At 51.8% G+C, this 25,421-nt stretch overlaps 1 protein-coding gene and 2 non-coding genes across 3 annotated transcripts in view; 1 reads left to right on the forward strand and 2 right to left on the reverse strand.

Annotated features, from left to right (window-relative positions):
* Nucleotides 1–21,219, reverse strand: part of Lasp1 (LIM and SH3 protein 1) — a 40,158-nt gene extending 18,939 nt beyond the window's left edge. Inside the window, exons 1-3 of the mRNA XM_032913114.1 lie at nt 21,002–21,219; nt 13,735–13,829; nt 4,438–4,522 (exon numbers count right to left, since the gene is read on the reverse strand). Coding sequence (XP_032769005.1) covers nt 4,438–4,522; nt 13,735–13,829; nt 21,002–21,070 — 249 coding nt within the window. The 5' untranslated portion in view covers nt 21,071–21,219. The remainder of the gene's footprint in view (nt 1–4,437; nt 4,523–13,734; nt 13,830–21,001) is intronic.
* Nucleotides 21,220–21,868: 649 nt separating this feature from the next.
* Nucleotides 21,869–21,940, forward strand: Trnac-gca. Its single transcript has one exon. It is a non-coding gene; the product is annotated as a tRNA-Cys (tRNA).
* Nucleotides 21,941–23,613: 1,673 nt separating this feature from the next.
* Nucleotides 23,614–23,685, reverse strand: Trnac-gca. The gene has a single exon. It is a non-coding gene; the product is annotated as a tRNA-Cys (tRNA).
* Between the last annotated feature and the right edge of the window lie 1,736 nt (nt 23,686–25,421).

Below are 25,421 nucleotides of genomic sequence, written 5' to 3' on the forward strand. Positions count from 1 at the left end.
GAGAGATGACTGCCATTTTCTACACGGAGGCCCCGTGGCAGGGTGCTAACGACACACCCAAGACACAGTCATGGTGGTAATCTGCGATTCCGCTTTAGGCTGCTGGTTCTGGCAATAAGACAAGGCTGCCGGGGTGGTGGTGGCACACATCTTTAGTCCCAGGGCTTGGGAGGCAGAGGCAGGCACATCTCTGAGTTCGAAGCCAGCCTGGTCTACAAAGTAAGTTCCAAGACAATCAGGGCTACACTGAGAAACCCTGTCTTGAAAATTAAAAACTCGAGACAGGTCTCCATATAGACAGCCTATGCTTCTCTTAAACTCACCAGGCAACCCAGGCTGGCCTTGGACTCCTGAGTATACACATCACTAAACATGGTTCAAACTATTAGGGCATTTTTAAGATATGTGTACACGGATGCGTGTTCACTGTTTATGCTCATGTCTATGTGTATGCACGCAAAAGGGCACGCAAGCCCAGATGTCTTCTTCATGAGCACTATGCCTATCTCCTATAAGACAAAGCTTTTTCTTCCTTTTTTTTCTTTTAAAGATTTATTATATATAAGTACACTGTCGGGGAACACCCATAAGGAAGGGAGGGGGGGGGATGTTTGTTCGAAACCGGAAAAGGGAATAACACTCAAATGTATATAAGAAATATTCAAGTTAATAAAAAAAAAATAGTCTTAAAAAAAAAAAAAATAAGTACACTGTCGCTCTCTTCAGACACACTAGAAGAGGGCATCTGATCCCATTACAGATGGTTGTGAACCACCATGTGGTTGCTGGGATTTGAACTCAGGACCTCTGGAAGAGCAGTCAGTGTTCTTAACCCCTGAGCCATCTCTCCAGCCCAAGCCATGGAGCTCGACAATCTGGACAGAGCCCCCAGAATCCTCTGGTCGTACCCTCCCCGCTGAGGGAATCACAAGCATGAACATCTGGCATTTTTTGACCTAGGTGTTGAGTCCTTGGCCAATGGAGTTCCCTCCAGAGTCTTTTCTGTTCGGGATTACACATAGGTGCTACTCCACTCAGTAAGTGCCACCCTTCAGGGTGTGCTGCTGGTGTGCAGGTCACAGGAGCCAAGACAGGGAGTGAGAACCCTGCCCCAAGAAGAGTGAGGGAGAGGCATTGCGCGTGCACGAACACACACACACACACACACACACACACACACACACACACACACACACACACGGCATTTCCTGAAACACTCTATGAAGGTGACAAGAAACAGAAGAACAGAGAGACACTCTCCCAGCGCATCCGCCTGGGAGAGGGCCAGGACCGGGTCACACACAACTTCTATGCCAGCCCCACCCCAAAGATGCTGTCTCTATTTAGTGGGAGCACAGTGAGAAGCGGGGAGCTGGGGACAACTGCCAGCTTTGATGGCACCACTTTGAGTGTTCCTTCTGGGCAGCTCTGTGGTAGGGGAGGTTACAGATATCCCAAACACCCAAAGGACCACTCTAGGCACCAATGTAGCAGTGGGAAAGCAAAGCAGAAATGGCCCAGGCAGCTCTGCAAAGGAAAAAGAAGCCACACATGAAGTCAGGCCAGGAAGCAGGCAGCCCTGGAAGGAGCCCAGGATACCCTGCTGGGGCGGGGCAGGGAACGGGAAGAAGGTTCCCACTTTGCTTCCAGCCACACAACGCCCTGCCCCCACAGCAGCCACAGATCTATCACCAGGCCAGCCAGCCAGGCCCATCCTGCCAAGGCTTTAGCGACAGACCCAGCCCCCAACTTCCAGGCAAATGGGGTCTCTATTTCACTACAGAGGAGGGAAAACTATGAGGGGGGAAGAAAAACAAACAAACAAACAAACAAACAAACAGCTTAGACCGCACAGCTGGTAGAAGAGGAGGAGACACAAGGGCCCAGCGTTTCCCTTTCCACATGGTCCGCCAGGTCCCCAGGACCAGGAACAGATCTGTGCCCCCAATGCAGAAGGTCAATTCCTTCACCTCCCACCCTGCTGACTGGGGTCACACAGACCCTCCAGTGTAGCACCGTCCCCAAAGCAGCTGCCTGTCGGCTTTATTAGCGCTACCCAGCTAGCGCCTAACTTAGCAGCCCTGCAGAGGAGGCCTCCAGGGCACCCCTGCCTGGTCTGGGCACCGGGCACAAAACCAGTAATCCCAACCCACAGGAGGCTGCTGAGTTTGAAGGATTAGCAGGGGTTTGAGGCCAGCCCGGGTTAACCTCCTTCAAGCTGGTAGGATGGGCAGTCAGTTCTGTAGAACAGATCCAGCTGCAAACGAAGCTCCCGTCAGCTAAGCTCAAAAGCTGCCTGCCTGAGGGCGGGCAATTGGTGCTGAGAGACTAGGAGTTAGACAGAGTCCCGGGTAGACAGACAGACAGGAAGAGGGGGGCATGGCTTCTCCAAACCTCAGTAACCCCACCTACATAGTAAGAACAGCCGCTTCTGAGTCTAAGAGTGGGGGCTCACACCTAAAATTCTAGCACCTAGGAGGCTGAGGCAGGAGAATTCCATCTTGAACTACACAGGGAATTCCAGAACAGCCAAGGATACAGTGAGACGCCTCCCCACCACCCCACCGCTCAAAAAAAAACAACAACAAAAACAAAAAAAACAGAAGCCAACCACCAAAGAAGTAGGCCCACAAAAGCAGCTCCTCCCTTTTTGACAATACGGTTGTGAGGACTGACACACATGGGGCCTGTCCCTGAGTAAGAAGCTAAGAGAATGCTACTCTAGGAACCTCCAAATCTGTGTGTGCAAAGCAGAACTGCCCTGACAAATACCAGATGCTCCTGTATGCAGGCCCAGGTAGTAGAGCTGGTCTCCCGCCTTCCCTATCAGCCCCGCCCCACAGGGGTCAGATTCCAGAAGCAAAAAAAAAAAAGCTGAGGTGGAGCTCTTGTGGGCTCCCAAGGGCAAGGGGGTTGGGTTTCTCCTTAGAGTAGGATGTAGAAAGAAAAAAAGAAAAAAAGAAGAGAAGGAAGGAGGAGGAGGAGAGGAGAAGAGGAGGAGGAAGAGGAAAAGAGAAGGAAGAGGAGGAAGAAGGAGGAGGAAGGGGAAGAGATCTCTTGCCTGGCCCAGGCTTCTGGCTCTCTGACCCCTCTCCCTGCCTGCTAGACCTTTCCGTCCGTCATTGGGAGTCACATGGAGCAGCTTCCCCAGGAACTGCTAAGGAACAAGCAGCTGCCTGTGCCGTGGAACACACCGGAGGGCTACACACACTCAGGGCACACACGAGTGTGGGAGTGAAAAGATCAGAGCCCAGAAATGGCAGACTCTTTGCTCAATATGGCCTTGAACTCTTTAGGACATAGCAGGAACGGGGAGGGAATGGATCCCAAACCCGCCCTTGGAGTTGCAGCAAGGACGAGAAAGGAGAAGGGACCACACCATGTCCAGACTTCACACGTTCTCAGCAGCACTGGGGACTACTGTGCGTCCAAAGGAGAGGAACTGCTCCCTTCAGGTAGTAGACAGAAACCACAAAGCCAGAGGTGGTGTAACCTGCAATTCTGGCGCTTGGGAGGTAGAGACAAGAGGACGAGGAATTCAATGCTATTCCCTTTTCCCCCTTAAGACTGTGTTATGTTTAATTACATGTAGGTGTATGTGTCCATGAGGTTTTGTGCATGTGAGCATACGTAAGCGCACGTGAGCACACCTGAGCGCAGATGCCTGGAGGCCAGAGGCTTCAGATTCCCCACAGCCTGAGTTACAAACATTAGATGTGGATTCTGAGCAGTCTTCCCAGCCCCCGAGGCAATATCTTAAAAGGGTGATGTGACATTATCATCTCAGAGCAACCAGAAGAACCAAAAGAACCACCGGACGCAGTCCTGCAAGGGTCTGTGAGGAGCCCCTGTGGCCCAGGTGGCACTACCCTGGGCACCTTGCCAACTCAGTAAATTCCCCCACTGTATTCTCTCAGTTAATCCTTTAATCCTCACTGAGGCAGACCTGGCTGGTTCCAGGCAGGCTCTCAGGGCTTCAGGCACCTAAGCGCAGTGCAGCTCAGGGTCCCTGAAGGACAGTCTTCTTCCCTGAGGCAGGGCATGATGTCTCCCTTCTGTATTGTACCACTCAGGAAAGCCAAGCTAAAGGGATGGGAGGACGGGGCCCCTCACTGCCCTCCCTCCATGAGATCCAAAAGGCCTGAGACACAGTTACAGGGGACAGGTTGTGTAACACCGACTGGTACGTTTCTCTAGCCCTTCTGTGTTAGGTGTGAAGGGGGTGGCAGGCAAGGGACAGGCTCTTGGAACCCTAGCGGAATCGAACAGATGTCCACACCTCAGAAAGTGTGAAGTAACCGGGCCCGGGTGGGGGTGGAGAGACAGACCAGCCTAGGTTTCAGCACCACAGGCCTTACAAAGACCACAAGTGCCCTGGCCCAATCTGATTACACAACGCCCTCCCCTTCCACCAGCTCCGGTGGGCACAGCTCTCACCTGACTCTGCAGCTCGCTCTGTTGCTTCAGGCGGAGGTTCTCCGGAGTGTCGGCCACCATGGTGAAGGACTGCTTGGGGTAGTGTCTGTGGGACAGAGAGCGGATCAGGCGTCACTCAGGGCAAAGACAAGGAACTCTGAGCTTGAGCAGACCCTGCCAGGTTGCCAATGCTGAGGAATCAGGGGCTTCCTAGGCACAGCCTAGGCCAGCTGGGAAGGCAAGACAGAGCAGGTCTGAGCAGCTGCCTGGCAGACTGTCCTGGCCCACAGGGAGGCTTCTGAGGATTTCAGATTACTTGTTTCAGATGATCCATGCCTTGGAGTCCCCCATAGAGGATCCCAGAGATAGGCCACCCAGGAGAGCCAGCCTAGTCAGACACACAGGAGATGGGGACAGGGTCAGAGCTGAGACTTCTAGCAGTAGAGATCAAACACACAAAGGAAGGACCCAAGACTGAAGGAAACGTGGACAAAAATACCCAGGAGGCTCCCTGTCATTGTGATAAGAGAAAATATGTGTGCAGGATGATGGTAGCACATGCCTTTAACCCCAGCCCTCAGGCGGGATCAGTGAGTTCGAGGCCAGCCTGGTCTACAGAGTGAGTTCTGGGACAGCCAGGAAACCAAAGAAAACTTGAACCCAAGAAAAACAAAAGAGAAAGAGGGAATACCATGTCTAACATGGTCCAACCCACAGGTAAGGGGGAAGATCTGCTCGTGGCCAGTCATCCTTAAATGACTTAGTTATCAAATTGGCAGTCACCCTTACCTTAGTGTTGTTACTGTCCCCCTTTGACAGACAGGAGCACAGACTCGCTACAGAGGTCAAACAATCTGGTCAAAACACACAGAAACAGATCAGAATTCTGACCTCTAGAAAAAGCTGGCCCAGAGGTGGCCCAGAATCTAGCCTTCAGGGACTTGAAGGATGTCACCCTTATTGTGCAGAGAGGTAAACCATGCACAGCCATCCCTCAGCCCTGAGTTCCTGTTCTCATCACATGGAAGCTCCCTTCCTGATTCTCCATGAGCGGAGAGACTTTTGACCGTTTGTCCACTGAATTACCCACGCCTCCGGAACAGCAGGTGAAGTTCAACAAACACTTGAGTTAAGGAACGTTGAGTTGACCTAGGACTATAGAGCTCTTCACCCCTTGTGCCCCGCCCCCTCCCCCCAAGGTCATCCGGTAAACCAGCCAGGACAGGCAGGTCTGTGTGTAGCGCTAGAATATGAAATAGTTGGGGTCCACATGACCTCATCCACCTCAGGGAACTCAGGTGGGTGGCTTCTCCAAGCCGACGTTGTATTGAAAAGCCCGAGCCAGCCATGTTTAGTTCTGTGTGACTGCACCTATCACAGCTGTGACCAGTGCAGACCCCCTGACTCACAGACTCACAAGCACCAGGTAGGGGGAAAAAAAATGGCCCCAATGGTCCTTTTTCCAAGTATGACCCACCCCAGCTTGCCAACAGAAGTCATGAGCTGCCACCTGCTTGCCTACTTCAAGCCAAACTTGGCGCGTTCTCCAGCCACCTGCACCACCCCGTGAACATATTCTATCCCTCTGGGCCACCTAGGGTCCAGGGGACTCCACCGAAGAAGGCGTGACTAGACCAGAAGGGACACAGTGATGGACTCTTTCTAGGTGACCATCTTCCGTGCCATGGCGATGTCATTGTCTTTGGCCTAGGTGATGCCAATGTGAGTTCCGGCCATCCCAGTCAGTCAGATAAACGGCTCCCTCGGCAAAGTGAGGGAGCTAGATGAGAAAAGCAAACACAGGTGCCTGCAGCTGGCAGCAGAAATGGACATGAATGAAGAGAAGCAAAGGTCCCACCCCCAGGTCTGGCCCGGTGCCCCGCACCGCCAAGCCACACACAGCTCAGAAACCCATCCAAAATTCCTGCTCCCGTCCAGGGCAGGGAAGATTAAGGTGGACTCTGTTCCTAGAGACAAGAAATGAACTTCCTAGAGAGAGAATGAAGAGAGATCTCCAGAAGAGCTGGCTGGTCCTGAGACCCTAGGAGATAGGGCTTCAGCAAGGACCCTCCATACAAACTGGGCCCACTCTGAAGGGAAGTGGAACGCAAACCAGGGGGCAGTGGGTATCTGTCAGGAGGGATACACACAGCAGAAGCGAGAGATGCAGGATCTAGGCAGCTCTGGCCACGTGTGCAGGGCCAGGTCATTATGTTGGACAGGGTGAAGGCGGCCTGAAAAACTGACGACAGGAACTCAAAAAGCATCCATCCATCCACAGACCCAGGGGAGAGTGCTCTCATTTGACTGCATCCATAGATTTAAGGCAGAGGTCACCTCCATTGGCCAGGGATAGCCAGACACGTGCATCAGGCTGCCACACCCCCCACTCCCACCACCACACACACACGCCCCACCCCCTCCTCAGCTCCTGGGCACACAGCACTGCCTCCGGAGCGATTACTACAGAGGTGTGCCCTCCACTTTGACAATCGTTTCCTAGACACAGAGCTGGCAGCTGTGAAGCCTCCACATTTACTCCTCCTCCACTGTCCCTGTCCCACCCTGTGCCCCACCAGAAGATCCCAGGCACCAGATGCTTGAGATGGAATCGGGGTACTTCACCTCTCTGTAGCCACCATTATCTTCTCAACCCCGTAGAACAGGAATATTAATGGGGGGAGGGGACAGCCTAGATGTGGACTCTAGGAGTGCCAGGAACGGGGAAGGAATTTAATCCTGTATCAGTTCAAGTAGGTTAAGACACTCCATCGAGCCGCTACGCCCAGTCCCAGGCAGAGGAAGGGCACCACAAGGACTACATTACTCCTGATGGGTCAGCCCAGTCCCCCCTCCCCACACACACACAGCCCCCAACCCTGGGTGAGACAACCCTGCCTTTCCCTTCTCCTGCTAGCTGCTGTGCTTCAGGTTCCCATGGCAACCGCATCCTCAGCTCCAGGCAGGAGAGCAGAGAAAGGGAGAGAGGAAGGAGGGAGAGAGAGGTCTACAGGGTATGGGGGCAGGGGAAGACAGACTACAAGAGTATTCTCCACCGAGGAGAGGCCCGAGGGGCCTGGGCTGGTTTCTTGTAGACAGCTGTGCTCAGATTTGCTTCCAGGAGGCGGGGTACCAGAGCATCCTCGCTGCTTCCCTCCCCCAACAGGGTGGCCTTTGAAGAGGTGATCTGGCAGAAACCAGTCCTCAGAATTCCGCCCTTAGACCCCAGGTGAAAGCCACGCCTTCACCTTCAGATTTAGGGCGCAGGGGTGGGGGAGGGGGTGCAGTAGGGACACGCCAGTTTGGAAACAGCTAAGACCACGAGTCCACCCACCCTCCACCCCAGCCAGATCTTCTGGTTCCCACGGAAACAAAATGAGGGGACAGCGTAAGGGGCAGAGACAGAGCGGAGTCCACAGAGAACAGCTGCTCTTTGTCCCTTCCTGGGCTAGCCTCGTATTAATCATTCCCAGCGTGTGACACCTTCACTAGAGGTCTGATCATAGACCAGTCTTTGCCAATGATAGCTCTCGGAGTTAGGGGGTGGGGTGTGGGGGTGTGGCCAATAGGACAGAAAGCTGGGTGGGGAGGGAGAGACAAGGAAGCTACCTGGCATCAGGAAGGTGAAAGCAGGGGATGGGGAAAAGCCTGGGGTAGCCAGAAGGTAGGTGGGGAGCTGGGCAGCTGCTGGGGAAACCCCTCAGCTCCCCTACAGGCTGTCAGGTGTACAACCTCTCCCCAAGTACCCCACAGGCTCAGGCTGGAAAAGGCAGCACCATCAGGGCACCGATTTTGTATATAGGGAAACTGAGGCTTGGATTCAAGAATAGAGACTTCTTTCAGTGCACATCTCCCTGCCCCACAGCTGCCTGGCCAAATGAGGTCATGCAGACCTGTTGGGGCAGATGGGCTCCGGTCCAGCTCCACTTCAAGGAAGGTACAATTGGCAGAGCGACTGCCCAAGAAAGTGCTTCAACCTTCAAACCCAGCCTGACCTTTGAAACCCTTGGGAGGACAAAGACCTAAGGGATCGAGAGAAGCAGCCTTCCATCCCAGGAGATAGGCTAACCCCGAGGGCCCGAGCTACAACTGGTCCATAGCAGGAAGACTTATGAAGCCCCTTGACGGGGAGTGTGTGGGACAGCGTGTGCAGGAACTATATCCCAGGGGCCGAACAAGGACAGGCTCAGGGATCCTGAAGGCCCAGCTGGTCATTTTTGCAGGGAACATTACCCCTTCCGGGCTGGGACTTCTTGAAAAAAAGAAAAAAAACCAAACCACACAGCTTTGTGTTCAAAGAGGAATAAAAATACATCAGCAAAAATAAGACACTATTGGCTTTGCCAAAAGGAAGGGGAAAAAGAAAAAAGCCCTAACATCCTGCCTCTGGTTAGAGCTGTGGGTCCCCAAAGCCCCTGCTAGGAACACTGCCCACAGGCAGTGAGCGAGAAAAGGCAGGATCTGTTAGCCTTGATTCTTACCAGCCCAGCTCTAGGCCTTCAGGACTTAAGTGGCAGGGACAGGAAAGAAACAAGGAGGCATTGTTTGAACAGATGGGCGAAAATGAACAGACCAAAAGATTGAGTGTAGACTGGAGGAAGAACTTACCAGCCCTTAGGCTTTGCAGACAAAAATGAAAAAAACCACAGCCTTTTTTTTTTTCCTTCGCTAACTACTTTAAACAATATCCACACTTTCTCCCTGTTTGGCGATATTTAAAAAGATTCTGCCAAGCTAAATAAGGCATGGTAATGTTGGACCTCGATATTCTTTTTTTTTTTTTTTGGTTCTTTTTTTCGGAGCTGGGGATCGAACCCAGGGCCCTGCGCTTCCTAGGCAAGCGCTCTACCACTGAGCTAAATCCCCAACCCCGGACCTCGATATTCTTATCTAAATAGGGCCCTGGCATAGAAGAGAAGTGATCCCCAAAATTCCTCGAGGCCCCGACGTGTCTATGTGTGGAGCTACCTACGGGGGTGAATGAGGCAGGAGGCGTTTGATGGCTTTGACACTCTGGCTGCCTGTTTTTCCTCGCCTCCTTCACCCCGAATATACCACAGACACACCCTCACATCTGGGTGGCTTCCAGCTCCCTAAGACATTTGATTCCATTTCTCCTGTAAGAAGCAGAGAATTTGGGTTGGGGATTTAGCTCAGTGGTAGAGCGCTTGCCTACCAAGCACAAGGCCCTGGGTTCGGTCCCCAGCTCTGAGAAAAAAAAAAAAAAAAAAAAGCAGAGAATTTGAGGGAGGTAGACAAGCCTGGGCTGCCACAAATGCTTCACCGAGGACCGTAGCAAGGCCGACCAGATCTACATGCATAGCAAGACCCATCTGTGCCTAGCAGAATGCTTGTCCTGGCTAGCACAAAGCCCTCAACCTCCAGTCCCCATTAACCAGGCGTGGTGTCGCACGCTGGTCCTCTCAGCACTTGGAAGTTGGAAGCAGGAGGATCAGAAGTTCAAGGTCAGGCAAAGGAACAAGATGACTCAGTCTGAGAACATGAATTCAAACGTCAGAACTATAGTGGAGAAAGAGAACCAACTCCCGGCTTGACCTGTATTATGTGCACGCCTTGGCTTGTGACTGCCTGGACTCACACACTGACCTTTCCCTCTCTTCTCTCTCCCCTCTCACACACACACAATAAAAAAAACTATTTAAGTTCAACGTCATCCTTGGCTACAGAGTGAGCTTAAGACCAGCCCTGGCTACCTGACACTGTTTCTCGAACCAAAGCCAAACAAATTGAGATTGGGATCAGTATGCTAGAATATACAGACTCGGTGACTAGACCCTACTCCCAGCTAAGGCCCCAGAAATGGGTAGATTCACAGTTCCCAGCCCCTTACCCCACAGCTCAGGAAAACTGAGGAGAAAGGTCATCCCGAGGCCCATCTTCCTTCCCCAGATAGTTTCCCTAGACCATAGTGGACCTCTTGTCTGCAGGACCCCAAGGCAGTTTGTGCCCATCTCCATCCCAACCCCAGCCTGACCACCACACACGTGTGACTGTTTGCACGGTCCCAGAAATGGTTTGCACAAGCAGAGGGCTCTGATGATCCAGTTTACACAACACATAACCCAAGGCCAACAGATCGGGCCCACCCCGCCCACCTCAAAGTTGCTGTGAAAAAGAGGTCCTTGGCCTATTATGCAGGTAAGTGTGTGGCCCCCCCTTACAATGGCGAGCGGACCATACGGGATCTGCAGGAAGCTCATGGGAGCCCAGTAGGTTCCCAGGTGAGCATATAAGGCCACTCCAGGAGTATGTAATCGCATGCCAGTGGCTCACAGAACCAGGTGGGCTGGCTGTGAGGCCTAGGCTGTGTTCATGCCCCTGACTCCTCCTCAAACATGTCTGGTGCAAGGAGAGAAACAGAAGCCTTTCACTGTTTGCTTTCTAGAATTCCGGAAAGACTGAGAGGCCTGCAGGCTCTCATTCCTTCTTCCTGTACAAGAGTCTAGCTGCCCTCAGGCTCAGACACTGGCCAGAAACAGGCAGCAGGCAGAAATTCCCAGCACATCAGAGTCACACTCTGTGGGTGGCCTAGAGCCCTGGCAAAGTGCCAGGAGATGTCACCTGGCTCTGAATGTCCCACCCTAGTCAAGCTTAGCCCAGGGAAGAGGAGCAGTGCTCGCTCTGCAGAAGGAGGCCTGGCCTAGAGCCCACAAACACAGCTGGGGTTGAAAGGAGTCTGGGGTGCAGGGGGAGCTATTCCCCAGAAGTCCCAAGATTCAGGAACCCGAATGCCACTAGAAACTAGAGCCAGAGACAGCTTGAAGCAGGAGGGAATCAAGTTTGACGCAGGGCCTGGCACATAGCAGGAATTCTGGTCTAGGGCAGGGGAAACCCAAGTTCAGGCAGGTGCAGAGGCCACCTATCTGCCTTTGGCTTTGGATGAGGAACTCAGCAGAGAGCACCAAGGGCAAAGCCACCAGGGAGCTTCGGCTGTGGCCCAGAGGCTGCAGCTGGGATGAAGCACAGCTGAGACACACCACACACACACACACACACACACACACACACACACACACACACACACACACACCCTGATGCAAGGCCTTCCCAACGAACACCCACTGGGCCCAAGGTCAAAGGTCACCTGGACAGGGTCTGTAAAAATGGCTGGAGAGGCAAAGGGAGATGCCAACCCATTCCCTTAGCTGAAGGTCAGGAAGGGCAGAGAGCTGATGACTCTCCAAGCAGGGAAGGCTTCGCCTCCTGCTTCTCCCAGACCCCCCAACGGCTGCAGGCTGTCCCCTCTTCCATTTGCTTCAGGTCTCCCCAAGAAGACTGAGCTAGAACCCCGGCCCCATAGCTAAGGGGATTCTGACAGACAGCATTCTCTCTCCACCTTCTGATGCTCACAGGATGTTAGCATCCTGACTGGAGAAGAAGAGAGCAAAGAAAGACACTCAGGCAGACTTCTGCCAGGAAGTGGAGGCCCAGCCTGAAGATGCCCCAAAGGAGGCTGGCAGAGCAGCCTGAAGCAGTCCAGCACCCAAAGGGTTAAATGCCCTGGGTTTCTTTTCTGAACCTCACCCCACTCTCCAAAGGGGGTTGGGGGGGAGGAAGTGGCAGAGAATCAGGGTTTGTGTGAGCCCTTAAGAATTCAAAGAATGTCCCATTTCCCTTGGGGCTGGACTGGCTGGGGGTTGGGTGGGGGAGGCAGAGGAGCCTTGGAATCAGAACTGAGGGACCAAAAAAAGCTGTGGTCCTTCCTCTGCTCCAAACTCCCGGAGACAGGTCCTTTAGAAGGAACAGCAGTCATGCTGTCTCTTGGGCTTGAGATGTTATCAGAAATCAGGCTCCCAGCACCTGATAGAGGTTAGCCTGTATCAGAGGGCAGGCAGCAAGTGTCTGGCAAACGTTCAAACCCCGCCCCCCAGGAGATGGGGCCATGATAGCCAGCCCTCAAAGGGTCTCCAGTGTCCCTTTCTGGTAAACTTTGGCTAAGTAGAATTAAATTGGGAGACCAAGCTGGTCATGGTGAAGCAAGTCCATAAACCCGGAAATCTGGAGGTGAAGAATCAGAAGTTATCTATCCTTGGCTACATGACCAACAGACAAACAACAAAAAACCCCGAGACTTAAGTCAGATCATAAACTTTCTTAATTAATGACCATGCTTCCTACCTGACCTTTTAAAGGCCAGACCCTGCGAGTGGCTTGAGGTCAGCTGCTGTGTTCTGGACTTAACACTGAGGTTGTTCTTGCTACTACTAAGTCCCCTTGGACATGGAGTTTCAGCTCTCTCTGAAACTGCAGGAGACTCATCTCCTGGATGGTGTCCCTCTAGGGTAGGAGACAATGGCCTCGCTCCCCAAGCCCCGCCTCCAGCTGGCCAGAACAGACCCTAAGCTAGCAACTCTCAGGATAATGGTCAGTGTCCGTTTCAAGGCAGACAAGGAGCTGACTCCCTGGTTAAGAGCACTGGCTGCTTTTGCAGAGGACCTAGGTTCAGTTTGCAGTATCTATATCTAGACTCACAACCACCAGTTACAAGGGATCTGATGCCCTCTTCTGGTCTCCGTGAATACCAGGCACACAAATGGTGCCCATACACACACACATACATAAAACATTCATAACACATAAAAATGAATCGATCTGTTTTGTATGCTCAAAAGAAGAAGAAGAAGAAGAAGAAGAAGAAGAAGAAGAAGAAGAAGAAGAAGAAGAAGAAGAAGAAGAAGAAGAAGAAGAAGAAGAAGAAGAAGAAGAAGAAGAAGAAGAAGAAGAAGAAGAAGAAGAAGGAAGAAGAAGAAGAAGAAGAAGAAGAGAAGAAGAAGGAGAAGAAGAAGAAGAAGAAAAGAGAGGAAGAAAGAAAGAAAGAAAGAAAGAAAGAAAGGAAGGAAGGAAGGAAGAAAGGAAGGAAGAAAGGAAGGAGAATGAAACAAGAGGTCTTTAGAACCTTCTAGAAGGGAAAACGGAAAATAATCACCAAATGAGAGGAGGCCAAGGGGAGAGTCACTCCCAAGTCTGAATCCCCTGCACAACGGATTTCTCAATCCCTACTGTGCTCCTTTGCACAACTGTGCAGTGAACGCAGTGGACTGACTTCACCATCCAGAGGCTGTCCACAATCCAGCCTCACGCTGGCCTTGCCATGTGATCTGGAGAAAGCCCCCTCCCTTCCCAAGCCTGTTCTCTCATCTGTAAAATGGGGACAGTGAGAGCCCTCTGCCATGATGGGACAATGTAATCTATGAAGCAGGGCTCCAATGTCACCTCAGGCTATCAGAGGGGGAAAGAACTGGGGAGGGAAGCCAGGTGCCCCCCCCTAACTGCTGCGTCCCCCCGCCCCAGACTCACGCATTGCAGTAAGGCTTCTTCTCGTAACCCTTGTAGTTCTTCATGTTCAAAGTCATCTTGCAGGTCTCGCAGTGAAAGCATGCTTTATGCCAGAACTGAGTGGAGACAGACGGAAGGCAACAGTTAGACAACCCAGCTTCTCCAGGAATGGGTATTCAAGTTCTCCACCCAGGCCCCAGGCCCAAGGCTGTAACAACACCTGTTGAACAGGACCATTTCCAGGTCACCAGCTACGACTGCCAGAGACACGACCCTCTCCTCCTCGTGTCCCCCCCGCCCCCGTAGTTATTTTGCTGTCAGGAGAGGGGTCTGATCTGAGAGTTACAGGGGGGAAGAACCCACTTAAGAAGGAGGTAGCAGCTCCCAGAAAGGTCAACGCCACCTCCCCAGACCACTCCAGCCCAGAACTGGATGGGCCTCATTGCTTATGCAAAACGGCACTCCGTTGCTAAGCAGCACATGGAAATTGCTGGTCCTTCTGCCACCAAGCCTGCAGAAGAGAGCTTCGCCCCTGGTGCACAGGCCCAGATCAGGGTACATCTAACAACGCACCCCTCTAAATGCCTATGACTCTGAGCTTCCCTACAGGATGCTCCTCCAGCTCAGTCTGCTCCCCCCAGGCACCTGGGATTAGCAGAACTGGTGCACGCCCCAGCCACGCCCATACCCACCCCCACCCCCGCTCACCCGGCATCTAGTCCCAACTCTCCTACCCACAGCTAGATAAGGGTGGCAGGCACCTGTGAAGGCGGGAGAGCTTTGTTTCAAAGCCCAACAGCTAGACTACAGGTGTGTCCATATCACAACCCCACCCAAAGAGCTAGATGACCTTGGCCTCAGCCTGCTGGTCCCTTGCTTGGGAGTCCAATTCTACTTCCTGTCTATGGACTGGAGAATAATGCCTACCCTCCCGGGACTGTTAAAGATTCATGAGAAGTCCTCTGCCACTGGCAAAGCGCCTGGCACCTCCATGTAGGTGCTGGATGCTGGAGGCATTCACCGAGCCCGGCTTGAACTCCATCGTGTCTATATGGGACGGAAACCCAGTAAACCCAGGTTTCTAAAACTGAGCCCTCAAGACTAATCCAGGGGCTTGATGGGGAGATGGAGAAACCATGTGAGCTAATAACTCCATCCCAAAAATCTAGGCTGACTGGGTGTCTCTGACTGCTTCTCAGCAGTCAGCAGAGACACTGCTGACCCCCAAAGGAGGTAGCCAGAGGCCAGAGAGGGGCCCAGGGGGAGCCCTCAGAAAGCACTTGAGCAAGCAAGTAGGATTGATTCTGGGCCATCTGTCAAGGAACTCCTCCGAAGTGGTGATTTTTAAAACATGTTTCCCAAACTAAGAGAGCTTCAGACAGACACACTTGGAGGAGGGGCCGGAAGAAAGGAAGCACAGATCCTGGGACTCCAAACCAGACACCAGGGCTATTTCTGGGGGCAATCGCCCTCTAATGGGACATTTTTCCTATCAAGGAGACCCAAAGGGAAAAAAAAAAATCTAACAGGGAATGTTAACGAGGAGACAGAGGAAACTGTTCTTGGGGAAGAAAGCCAGCTATAAGTCTAAAAGTAAAGGGTTGGCTGGTTTGAGCTTAACCCCACCCCCACCTGGACACATCCTAGAGCCATTGTCCCCACCCCCACTCCCAATAATTTCTGGAATCCTTACTGTTTGAGGATGGTGCATAACCCCAACATATAGCCCCCCAGAAGAAAACAGGGTGGTCCTTTCCCCATAGATTTCCCTGACTAGGAGGCATTGGCAGACCGCCCTAACTCTGTCACCAGCCTCTGCCTGCATGCCCCTGCCTGGGCCCCTGCCTCCCCCACCCCCGCAGGGGCCTGCCAGGAAAAACATTCTGCAGAATCCAGACCATGACCCACTTTCACGCACACATACGCAGGAATACACTGTCCTAGGACTAGGGGCCTTCAGGGCCGCCTCCTGATTGACTCTGGATCAGGAGAGAGATCTCAAGCAGATGGCCAGGCCCTCACCCTCCAGCCAAGACATGTGGAGAAAGAGGGTAGTAATATACTACAGACCAGCCCTCAACACAGGACACTTAAAGCTGACCCCAAGAGTTCGCTCCTGTTAGCTGTTTACCCTCAGGGATCAATGTTCTCAGTGTGATACATCGTCTGGGACAGAGGAGGATGGTCATCTGTCAAGGGCAGAAGAGTGGAAACTAGAATGGGTTGTGGACCTGCTGGGTACTGAGCAAGGGAGGTCTCCATATCTATGTAGTGGGGCTACGACTATGAACAACCCCTCCACCCACGAACCGTAAGAGAACCAGAAGGCCACTCCTTCAGGGGGTAGGAAATGGTCGTTCAGTAATGCCTGTGAACTAACTCCAGGATAAGAGAAACTTCATCCTGTCTCTGTCAGGTATCGGGAAGGATGCTGTTAAGGGAATAGTACTATCCCATGAAGGTCTGTCTGCCTTCTTCCCAGGCCCTAGGACCCTTGGTTCACAGCAAGAGAGGACCTGCTTACAAGGTCCAGGGCAGGAACTCGCTCCTAGAGCGCCTGACTGACGAAGCAAAGCACACCTGGAGGCCTGCAGCTCAAATTCCCTAGTCACACACAGGTCACGCTGCTCAGTCAGACCCCAGGTACCAGAGGACAACCACCCTTCCCTCTCCTGCCTGAAATGCATTTGGGAAAACGGATACTGCAGAAAGACAAACAAGCCAGTGGGGACAGAAGCCCGGCAAGGATCCAACTCACTTGAGCCGGACCCCGTGGCTTCATGGCTCTAAGGAGAGGAGCTACATTCAGGTCTCTGTACCTACAGCCTGTCATCTGCTCCCTAGGGTGGCAGTGACTCAGGGCGGGAGCATGAGACACCTCCCTTCCTGGAGCCTAGAGCCAGGGTTTGTCCCTTCTTTAAGGTCAACACCAGCAACGCCCTGACCCAGGTTATCAACCTAATTCAGGGCCTCCAGCTTAGAATCGCCAAGTAGCCCACACACTTCCACAATCCCTTTCTAGTAACCTAACGCTCCCAGAGCTACAGGCCTCAGGATCCCAGGCCCAACACATTCCTCCAGACAGGATGAGGAAGGGCGGGACACTGTTCCCCGCCATTATCACACACACACAACGGGTTTCTTTACGTAGCTCTGGCTGGCCTAGAAATACACTGTATATGTAGTCCAGGCTAATGGCCTGGAACTCAGAGATCCTCCTGCCTCTGCCTCCCAAATGCTGGGATTAAAGATATATACCACCATGCTGCCTGAATAAGATCTACTTTTGGAAAAGACAGTATAAATGGTTGTTTTTTTGCAAATATTCCAGCAGAAGACCTAAATAGTCAGAATTTTGGAAGCTGGGACAGAAGCTTAGCTGGTAAAGGGCTTTGCCTAACAGGCAAGGACAAAGCCCCTGGGTTCAATCCTCAGTGAGGCAGGGCTGGATGTGGGAGCCGAGCTCATCTGTCACCTCAGCACTTGGGAAAGGGAAGTAAGAGAGGATCAGGAATTCAAAGATATCCTGGTCTGTGCAAGACACTGTTTCAAAAGATTTAAAAAAAAAAAAAACACTTTGTAAGTCACAGTGACATATGACTATAATCCCAGCACCGAGGAAGCTGAGGGAGTAGGAGGATCTTAAAAAAAGAAAGATAAAACTTGTCTAAAAGGAGGGGGACATCCCATCCATCAGCCTCCTGGTCTAAGCAGACATATTCCAAACCAAAGTCAGGGACTGGGTAAGGCCAGAACGGAGCCCAATATTACGAAATTGCAACTTAAAATATTTTAAGAATTTTTTTTTTTTTTTGGCAATTTGAAGCAATGTGACTGCATATTTCCTCTATAGAGAATGTTGTAGTCATGTCCCAGTGTCATGTCCCAGTGTCAAAAGGCTGGACACACTGGCTTACAGGGCTCAGAGATTACTGGGGCTATCCCTTCCTGCACTGTGAGGTTGCCCAGCTAGGTACACTGTAATAAGTAGTTCCTTTGTTTTTTAAAATGTACTTATCTATTTTCTGTATAAAAGTACACTGTCGCTTAGACACATCAGAAGAGGGCATCAGATCTCATTACAGATGGTTGTGAGCCACCATGTGGTTGCTGGGAATTGAACTTAGGACCTCTAGGAAGAGCAGTCAGTGCTCTTAACCACTGAGTCATCTCTCCAGCCCAAGTAGTAACTTAATAGGAATGGCGGGTCCTGAAGTGATAGCAGGGTATTCTAAACTTTTAACAACAACAACAACAAAAACCACAGGGTGGGAGTTTGGGGGGGGGGACGACACTGGAACAACAGTGGTTAAGAGAAAAAGCCTCTCTTCTAGAGGATTCTGGTTCCATTCCCAGAACCCACGTGGTGGCTCTCAGTATTTCGTAACTCCAGTCTCAGGCAACACTTCTTCTGGCCTCCTCAGACACCAGGCACACACATGGTGCACAGACATACACGTAGGCAGACATCCATCCACATAAAATAAAACAACAACAACAGCAACGAAAATGTCATTCACAGCATACACAGACTTTGTTCCCTGGAGGGAGAAGAGAACATTCACAGAGCCACTCAGGACAGGAGGACCCTGTAACTGGGCATTCCAAAGCAGCTGTCAGTGGGCCAAGCCCCTAGCCTTCCTGACTGTCCTCTCCACCTGTTTTAAGATGCTGATGGAGAAAGAGAAAGATTTGGCAAGATTCTCAACAGTGCGGGTCACTAGATACAAAGTAAATGTTCAATAAATATTTGTTAAATGAATGAGGTCACCCTGTTTCTCCTTCCTGCTCTAATCCCAGAAACCCTCTAGAGAAAACAAACCTCAACCTCCTTCCTCAAACACCGCCATCAGCACTGGGTATTATCCGGCAGGCAGAGCACACTGGTACTATGGGTTGGGGACGGAGTGGCCTTCATTGGTGACAAGGTTTACCCACGTATGCCTTTGAGAGATAAGGCTCAGGCAGGAGAAAAGACTGAACCTTATGAACGGTTTAGGCTCTGGCCAAGCTGCAGGCTGCATGACGTAGGGTACTGGAGTAAATCAGGCCGGGCCAAGTTCGTTCTCTCTGACTGTAGAGAAGCCTTGGGAAGTTGGGTTGCAACCAGGCCTATACGACTGAACTTTGCCCACACCCAGGACTCTGCCCAGCATTCTCCAGGATTCCAGTTCTAGCTTCCTATCGCCTGCAGGGCATAGAAGGAAGAGACAAAATACCTGGATTTTCCAGTCTGGGTGGGAGAGGGGTGTGGAAGGCAGCTTTCTCTCCAGAGCCACTTCCACTAGGGGGAGTTCTAAAACCAGGAAGAAATCACCCACTCCCACTTCCCAGGGCAACCCTAACCTGAATCTCCTCTTCTAGTGAGGACAAATTATCACATAAAGTCCCCACCACCTTCCCTGTGACACACAGCACTGAAGGTCTTTACAAGGAGAGGTGGTTGGAGTGCTGGTCAGAAAAGAGAGGAAAGACCAGCCTTGACCACACTCCCTGCACTGTCCACCTCTAAGGCAATGACATCATCCATACCCATCTGGGGACAGACAGGGAATACTGAGGCCCAGAACCATTCATAAAGTTGATGGGCACAGACCTGGAACTAGGACCAAGTCTTCCATTCCCCAAGCTAGCAAATCCTTCCATCATTCATTGCCCCTCCTCATTCATTACTGGGGACCATAAGGGGCGCCCACTTGCTGGCCCAGGGCGCTGCAAATGCAAAATATCTGATTCCAGGGATGGCAAAGCCCTCATGTAAGGACAGGGTTTCTTTTGGGGTTGGGGGGTGTTCTCCATCTAGGCGTGCCAAGCACAAGTCCAGAGGCTGGTACAGTGACTAGGCAGGCTATCACCTTCCTTTAAGCTCCTCCTAGCCTGGTACCTAGCCAAGTCCCATGTCTTTTTCCTCAGGAAAAAGTTCAAATGTTTCAAAACCACAAGTCCTCCTGACCTGGAGCGGAGTGGGGGTGGGGGTGGGGGGTGTCCAAAGGTTCCAAAGAAGGAACTAACCCCAGCCCAGAAAGAAGAGACAAAGTATCTAACAAAGTATCCAATTCCGACAAAACTAGACCGCCTCTCTCAGGCGCCTGCCTCTAGCCAGTTCAGCCATAAAGGTGGGAGTAGGTAAACTCAGATCCAGCTTGGAGAGCGAGGTACAAGGTATCTATGAGGAGCCATAAGGCTTCCCTGCAGAGGGGGACACAGAGAAGAGACCGGTTACCTTAGACTTTAGGGGGTTCACAGCAAGGCAAGAGGGTCCCACCTCAAACTGTACCGGAAACACCCAGATCTACTCTTCAGTCCCCCTTGCAAAAGTGTAACGGCAAACAGATGATCCGATCCGGCCTGGGCCGGGGAATGCGTAAGAATCCCTACGGGACAGCTAATTTCCAGAAGGCTACCCTCGCCCTCCTCTTAAAAAACTCCTTTTCCTCTGCTTCCCCAGAACTCGGCCAATCCCACCCTCCATCGGAGAAAACAGCTCTGAAAAGTTAGCTCTTTGTTCTCTAAGCCGGTCTCCAGGCCGAGCACAATTTCAGATCTCCAAGAAGCGTCCTCCCCACTCCCCACCCCGCCCAGCTCCGACTGGGCAGCCCAGCACCCGGAGTGGCTTGCAATTTGAATTGGGGGTTGGGAAAAGCTCTGAAGGAGGTCTGCGGGTTCCCCGACCACAAAACCAGCAAGGAGGGGACCAGCAGGTCGTTCAAAAGAGGGGGGTCTCCCAATGAGATTCCAGTGCTGCCCCTAAATCCCTTTCATCTCAATTGACACTCGCTAGACGAAAGACCCGAAGCAGCTTCCAAGCCAGGAAGCCAGGCTACCAGCAGCCCAAGCCGGGCGGGTAGCGCTGGCCCCAGCCTCCGCCCCGCCCCCGCGGCCCCCTCCCCCCAGCGCCCCGCGCTTCCGCCTACTTGGCGCTGGCCGCCGCGGGGAAAGGGAGCGGCCGTCTCCTCTCTCACTCCGGGCCTGGGGGGCGGGACTGCACCTCTAACCTCCTGCACACACCCGGGGGAACCTGGTTCCCTGGTGCCCTCCCGCCCTTCCAGCCTTCCCATCCCCGGTGCACAGAGCCCACCCTCCTCCAGCGGTGGCTGCCCACCACCTCTCTCTGGACCTCCAGGGTTCCAGACTGGGTCTGTCCCCACACCCCAAGTCGCCTCCCGCCTTCCTTCCCTGCTCTGGGGATCGCAGGCAAGAGCCTGCAAAGACCCAGCCCCTCTTTCCTCCCCCGATTGAGAGCTGCACTGGCACTGCCTAGCTCGCGGCGCCCGGGACCCGAGCTCACCTTATCCAGACAGTTCACCTTCTCCGTGGGGTACACGATTTTGCCGCACCGGGCACAGTTAGGGTTCATGGTTCCGGGGAAAGACTGGGGCGGGGACGCCCGTGCTCGCGCGCGTTCCCTTTTCCTTGGGCGAGCTGGTAGGAGGAGGCGGCGGCTGCAACTGTGCAGGCGACGGCGACTGGAACTGGGGAACTGGCCTCCGCCTCCGCCCTCCTTCCCCTAATAAACACAGTGGGGAGGAGGGGCTGCACTGGCTGGGGCGGGGACGCGCCTCGGGCGCGGAAAGAGGCGCGCGCGACCAGGCGCGCTCCCCGGGCGACGTGGGGCTGCGTGGGGGCGGGTTCCAGGGAGGGCTGCCGGACGGGGTTGCTGGAGCCCTAAGCTCTCGGGGTGCACGTGCCCCTGGGCTCCCCGATGAGGACCCGCCCGGGTCGTGGCCCTTCCGGAGGTGGAGGAACAGACGCGACTGTGGCAGAGCCCGATATCCCACGAGAGGGTCAACCCCACGTTCTGGACAATGGTGGGGCTAGTACTGATTCTCCAGACTCGGGGACTTCCCTTAAATCCGTGGGTCCCCAGTGTCAACCTGCGGGGAAACCACCCCCCGCCCCGCCCCGCCCCCCAGCTAGTTCCCTTCCCGCCCACATCTTCTCCCACACTGGTACCTGTCCCTTTCCCTTTGGACTCAGCACCTCAGGACCTTCACCCGCCCCGCGCCTCTGCGCTGCTGCCTTCAGATCCAGGCATCCTCTGCTTTTAGCTTGACCGCCCTTGGTCTTTCATTCTTTTCTCTTCCCCTCATTCTACCGGTGCCAGCAGCTGCATCTTAATCCTGAAAAGAGGTTGCTTCGAACACTGTGACCGTGCGGGGGTATAGCTCAGTGGTAGAGCATTTGACTGCAGATCAAGAGGTCCCTGGTTCAAATCCGGGTGCCCCCTCGGAGTCTTTTCCTCACTTCAATGACAATAGAAATATATTTCACTGCAAATGTGGTCCTGTTTCGGCCATGGGTTAAAAAAGGTAAAAAGATAAAAGCCACTCCTTATTTTACGATCTGAGCAGAAAAGCCTTCGTTTTGCCTCTTACCAAGCAGAAGTTGTGCGACCTCATTTGACTGGCGCCAAAATCCTGGAGATTTCTGCCCATGGTACCCTCGTGAATTTGAATTGGATTGTTCCACACTTTGGGTTCCGGAGGCAAGGTTACTCCCCAGGGTGGCTTTGTGTGTCCCTAGAGAGTAAGGGTGGGTCAAAGAGGGAAACTCGCTGACATAGTCTTTCTCCAATCTAAGATTTCTTTCTCCTTTTCGTTTCATTCTGAGTTCTTTATTTTTTTTTCCCCAACCCCTCTGCGTCTTTTATTGTTCTATATTCTTCTCGTGCTTCCTTGTTGCTTGGTGACGTGGACCGAGTAAAAGCGCTTCGAGAACCTGAACCCGGCCGGTGAGCACTCATCAGCTCCCTTCGGTGCAAAAGAACAAGACCCCAAAGCCAATTAATATAAATTAAGGCAGTGGTTTTCACACTTGTGCGTGCTCCAGAGTGACCTGGAGGGCTCATTAAAACATCCCCAGTTTCCGATTGTGTAAATCTCGGGAAGGCCTTGGCAATTAGCTAGCTCTTTGGCGGATTTTTCAAGTAAATCATTCAAGGACCCAGGGACTACTCTTTGAAGATCACTCGAGTGTTACCACAACGCTATCAAGTTTCAAGTCCTCAAAATGGGAACAGGTATCTAGGTATGGCCTTAGGGTATCTGGTTTGGAAGAAATCTCCAAGTGTGAACCGGGAAGCAAGGGCGGGCCCCCTCTGTTAGGTTTTGACCAAAAAAAGGAAAAAGAAAAGAGACAGAGAGAGGCATGCTATGCTGCCTGGGTCAGGGTGTGGCTGTGATATTTTAAACACGGAATCTGGTTGTGTCATCCCAGGACCCCAGGGGAACATTCTCATGCATTCCCTCCCAGTTCCCATTACTGTTCTCCGCTGAGCGGAACAAGGAAGGGGACAGGGCAGAGAGCTTCGGGGCAAAGCACGGAAATACCAGAGTAGCGAGTCTCCATTTCCAGAAGCAAGGCCTTGAACTTGTACTTTCTCAGGCCTCAGCTTCTCAGAGAAGACACCTGTTTTTATATCTTTAGACCGTGTCTTTCCCCTCACCTCACCTGCACACCCATACAGAGTGTCATGTAGCCCAGGCTGGCCTCAATTTTGATATATAGGCCAAGGCTAAATAATCTTAAACTCCCTTGGACTCCTATCCTCCTGCCTCTGACTCCCAAGTGCTGGGATTAACACACATATACTACAACACCTGGCTGTTAACATTTCTTAAAATAGCCAAGTATATAAACATTGTTTCTGGCTTCATCCTTAGGTTTTTTTTTTTTTTTGGGGGGGGGGGTAGGATACAAACTAAGTAAAAAATGTTTCTAATTCCATGCCTCACTGGCCAGAGAGAGAGATAGCTTCTTACTCCTTCCTGGATGATGGTTCTGGCCGTAGGAAATATTCAGATTCAAATGGGGGAAAATTTGGAGGGTAGATCTTGGATTTGGAAATATCTGAGATGGAATATGTGACTGTTCTCATAGGAAAAACATGTACAAACGTCAAGGGGGCACCCGGATTTGAACCGGGGACCTCTTGATCTGCAGTCAAATGCTCTACCACTGAGCTATACCCCCTCTGCTGGTGGAAGGCTACAAAATTCTTTTTACATAACTTGTTTGCTTTTCACTGAAAATTGTTTATCCGTTTAAAATTAATATCTTTTTGCTAAATTATATTAAATTTAAACAATAAAAGGACATACATTTAAAAGAAAAACCAAAAATATCACCAACAATTTGAAACCATGAACTTAAGTTATAAATTTGCAAAACTGTCCCCTGCTCTTACCAGAATACAAATACCACCTGGACAGAACATCCAGGGAGGCATTCCTAGCTTACAGACTGTCGCGATTTTCCTCTTTAATTCATGGGGTACTATGTCACCACGTCAAGAAGGAGCACAAAGTTTCAACAAAAACACAGATTCTGGCTCGATATGAGTTTAGTGTCCTAGAGTCAGACTAAAAATAAAGACACAAGTGAATCAACAAGTAAATACTCAGTAGGGAAAATGAGAAACACATGCATACATACATACATGCACACATAAATATATACATACATAATACATACATACATGCATGCATACATACATACAGACATACAGAATGATTAAGGTGGTGCCTGGAGAGGCATACTTAGCACGTAGGTGCACGGAGACAGAAAGTTAAGAGTTTGATCAAGCCTTGGCTAGATAGCAAAACCCTGCCAACATGTGACTATACTAAAATCGAGAGTTTTAGGGAAGTACACAGGGCCATTTCAAATTGGATAGACATGGAAGGACGGGGATTGAGACTGACCTCCAACTTAGATCAGCTTCTGTCTCCCAAGTGCTGGGATTAAAGCGTGGACCCCAAGGACAATGCACCTTCCTTCCTTCCTTCCTTCCTTCCTTCCTTCCTTCCTTCCTTCCTTCAGAGGTTTCAGAGGAGAAACCCAGATCAGAATCCAGTACCTACGTGAACTGCTACTGGGGACTGAACTCAGCATGAATTTTCTACCACTGGGTTACACACAGAACAGAGACAGTGGATAGACATTTGAGGCAGATGTTGAGAATACAGTTGGAACTCATTCGGAAGGTCTGGTCTGGTCCAAAAGTAGAACTCTGGTCATGTTCACTACATAGATGCTATCCTACTTGATAGAAAGCTGTTACCTTGTTGGGGATTTAGCTCAGTGGTGGAGCGCTTGCCTAGCAAGCGCAAGGCCCTGGGTTCGGTCCCCATCTGTTACCTCAAAAGTGTGATGGGTATGGCTCAGAAAATTGTCTTAACTTTTACAGGTAGCTTGAAATCGGCAAAACTGTTTGAATATATTTTCCTTTTTGGGTTTTTTTTTTTTTTTTCAAGGCAGAGTTTCTCTGTCGTAGACCAGGCTGGCCTCCAACTCACAGAGATTCACCTGCCTCAGCATCCAGAGTACTAGGATTAAAGGCATGTGCCACCGCGCCTGGCTGCTGTGTGTGTTTCTAACACACAGTACACGTTGGCACACCTACCAATAGGTCCCTTATCGTCACCATTTACCAGCACAGCACAGTGTCTGCTTTCTGCAGAGAGGACCTGGTAAGCTCTTCAGCTGAGAGAGAGAAGAGGCAAGAGGGGAGAGTGTGGCAGACATGAGACAGGAGAAACTGGGGGAGGGGTGGTCATTTTTTGGAAAGGAAAAAGGTAAACATACTTAGGCTTAAAGAGGGGTAGGGTTGCTAGATCAAACCTTTTAGAGGTGACACAGACGTGTGCTTTCCCCCCCAATAACCTCAGTCAATAGGTGTGATTGCCGAATGATCTTATGACTCAAGT

This window comes from Rattus rattus, chromosome 9 (genome assembly GCF_011064425.1).
Source record: "Rattus rattus isolate New Zealand chromosome 9, Rrattus_CSIRO_v1, whole genome shotgun sequence".
In the NCBI taxonomy this organism is placed as follows: domain Eukaryota; kingdom Metazoa; phylum Chordata; class Mammalia; order Rodentia; family Muridae; genus Rattus; species Rattus rattus.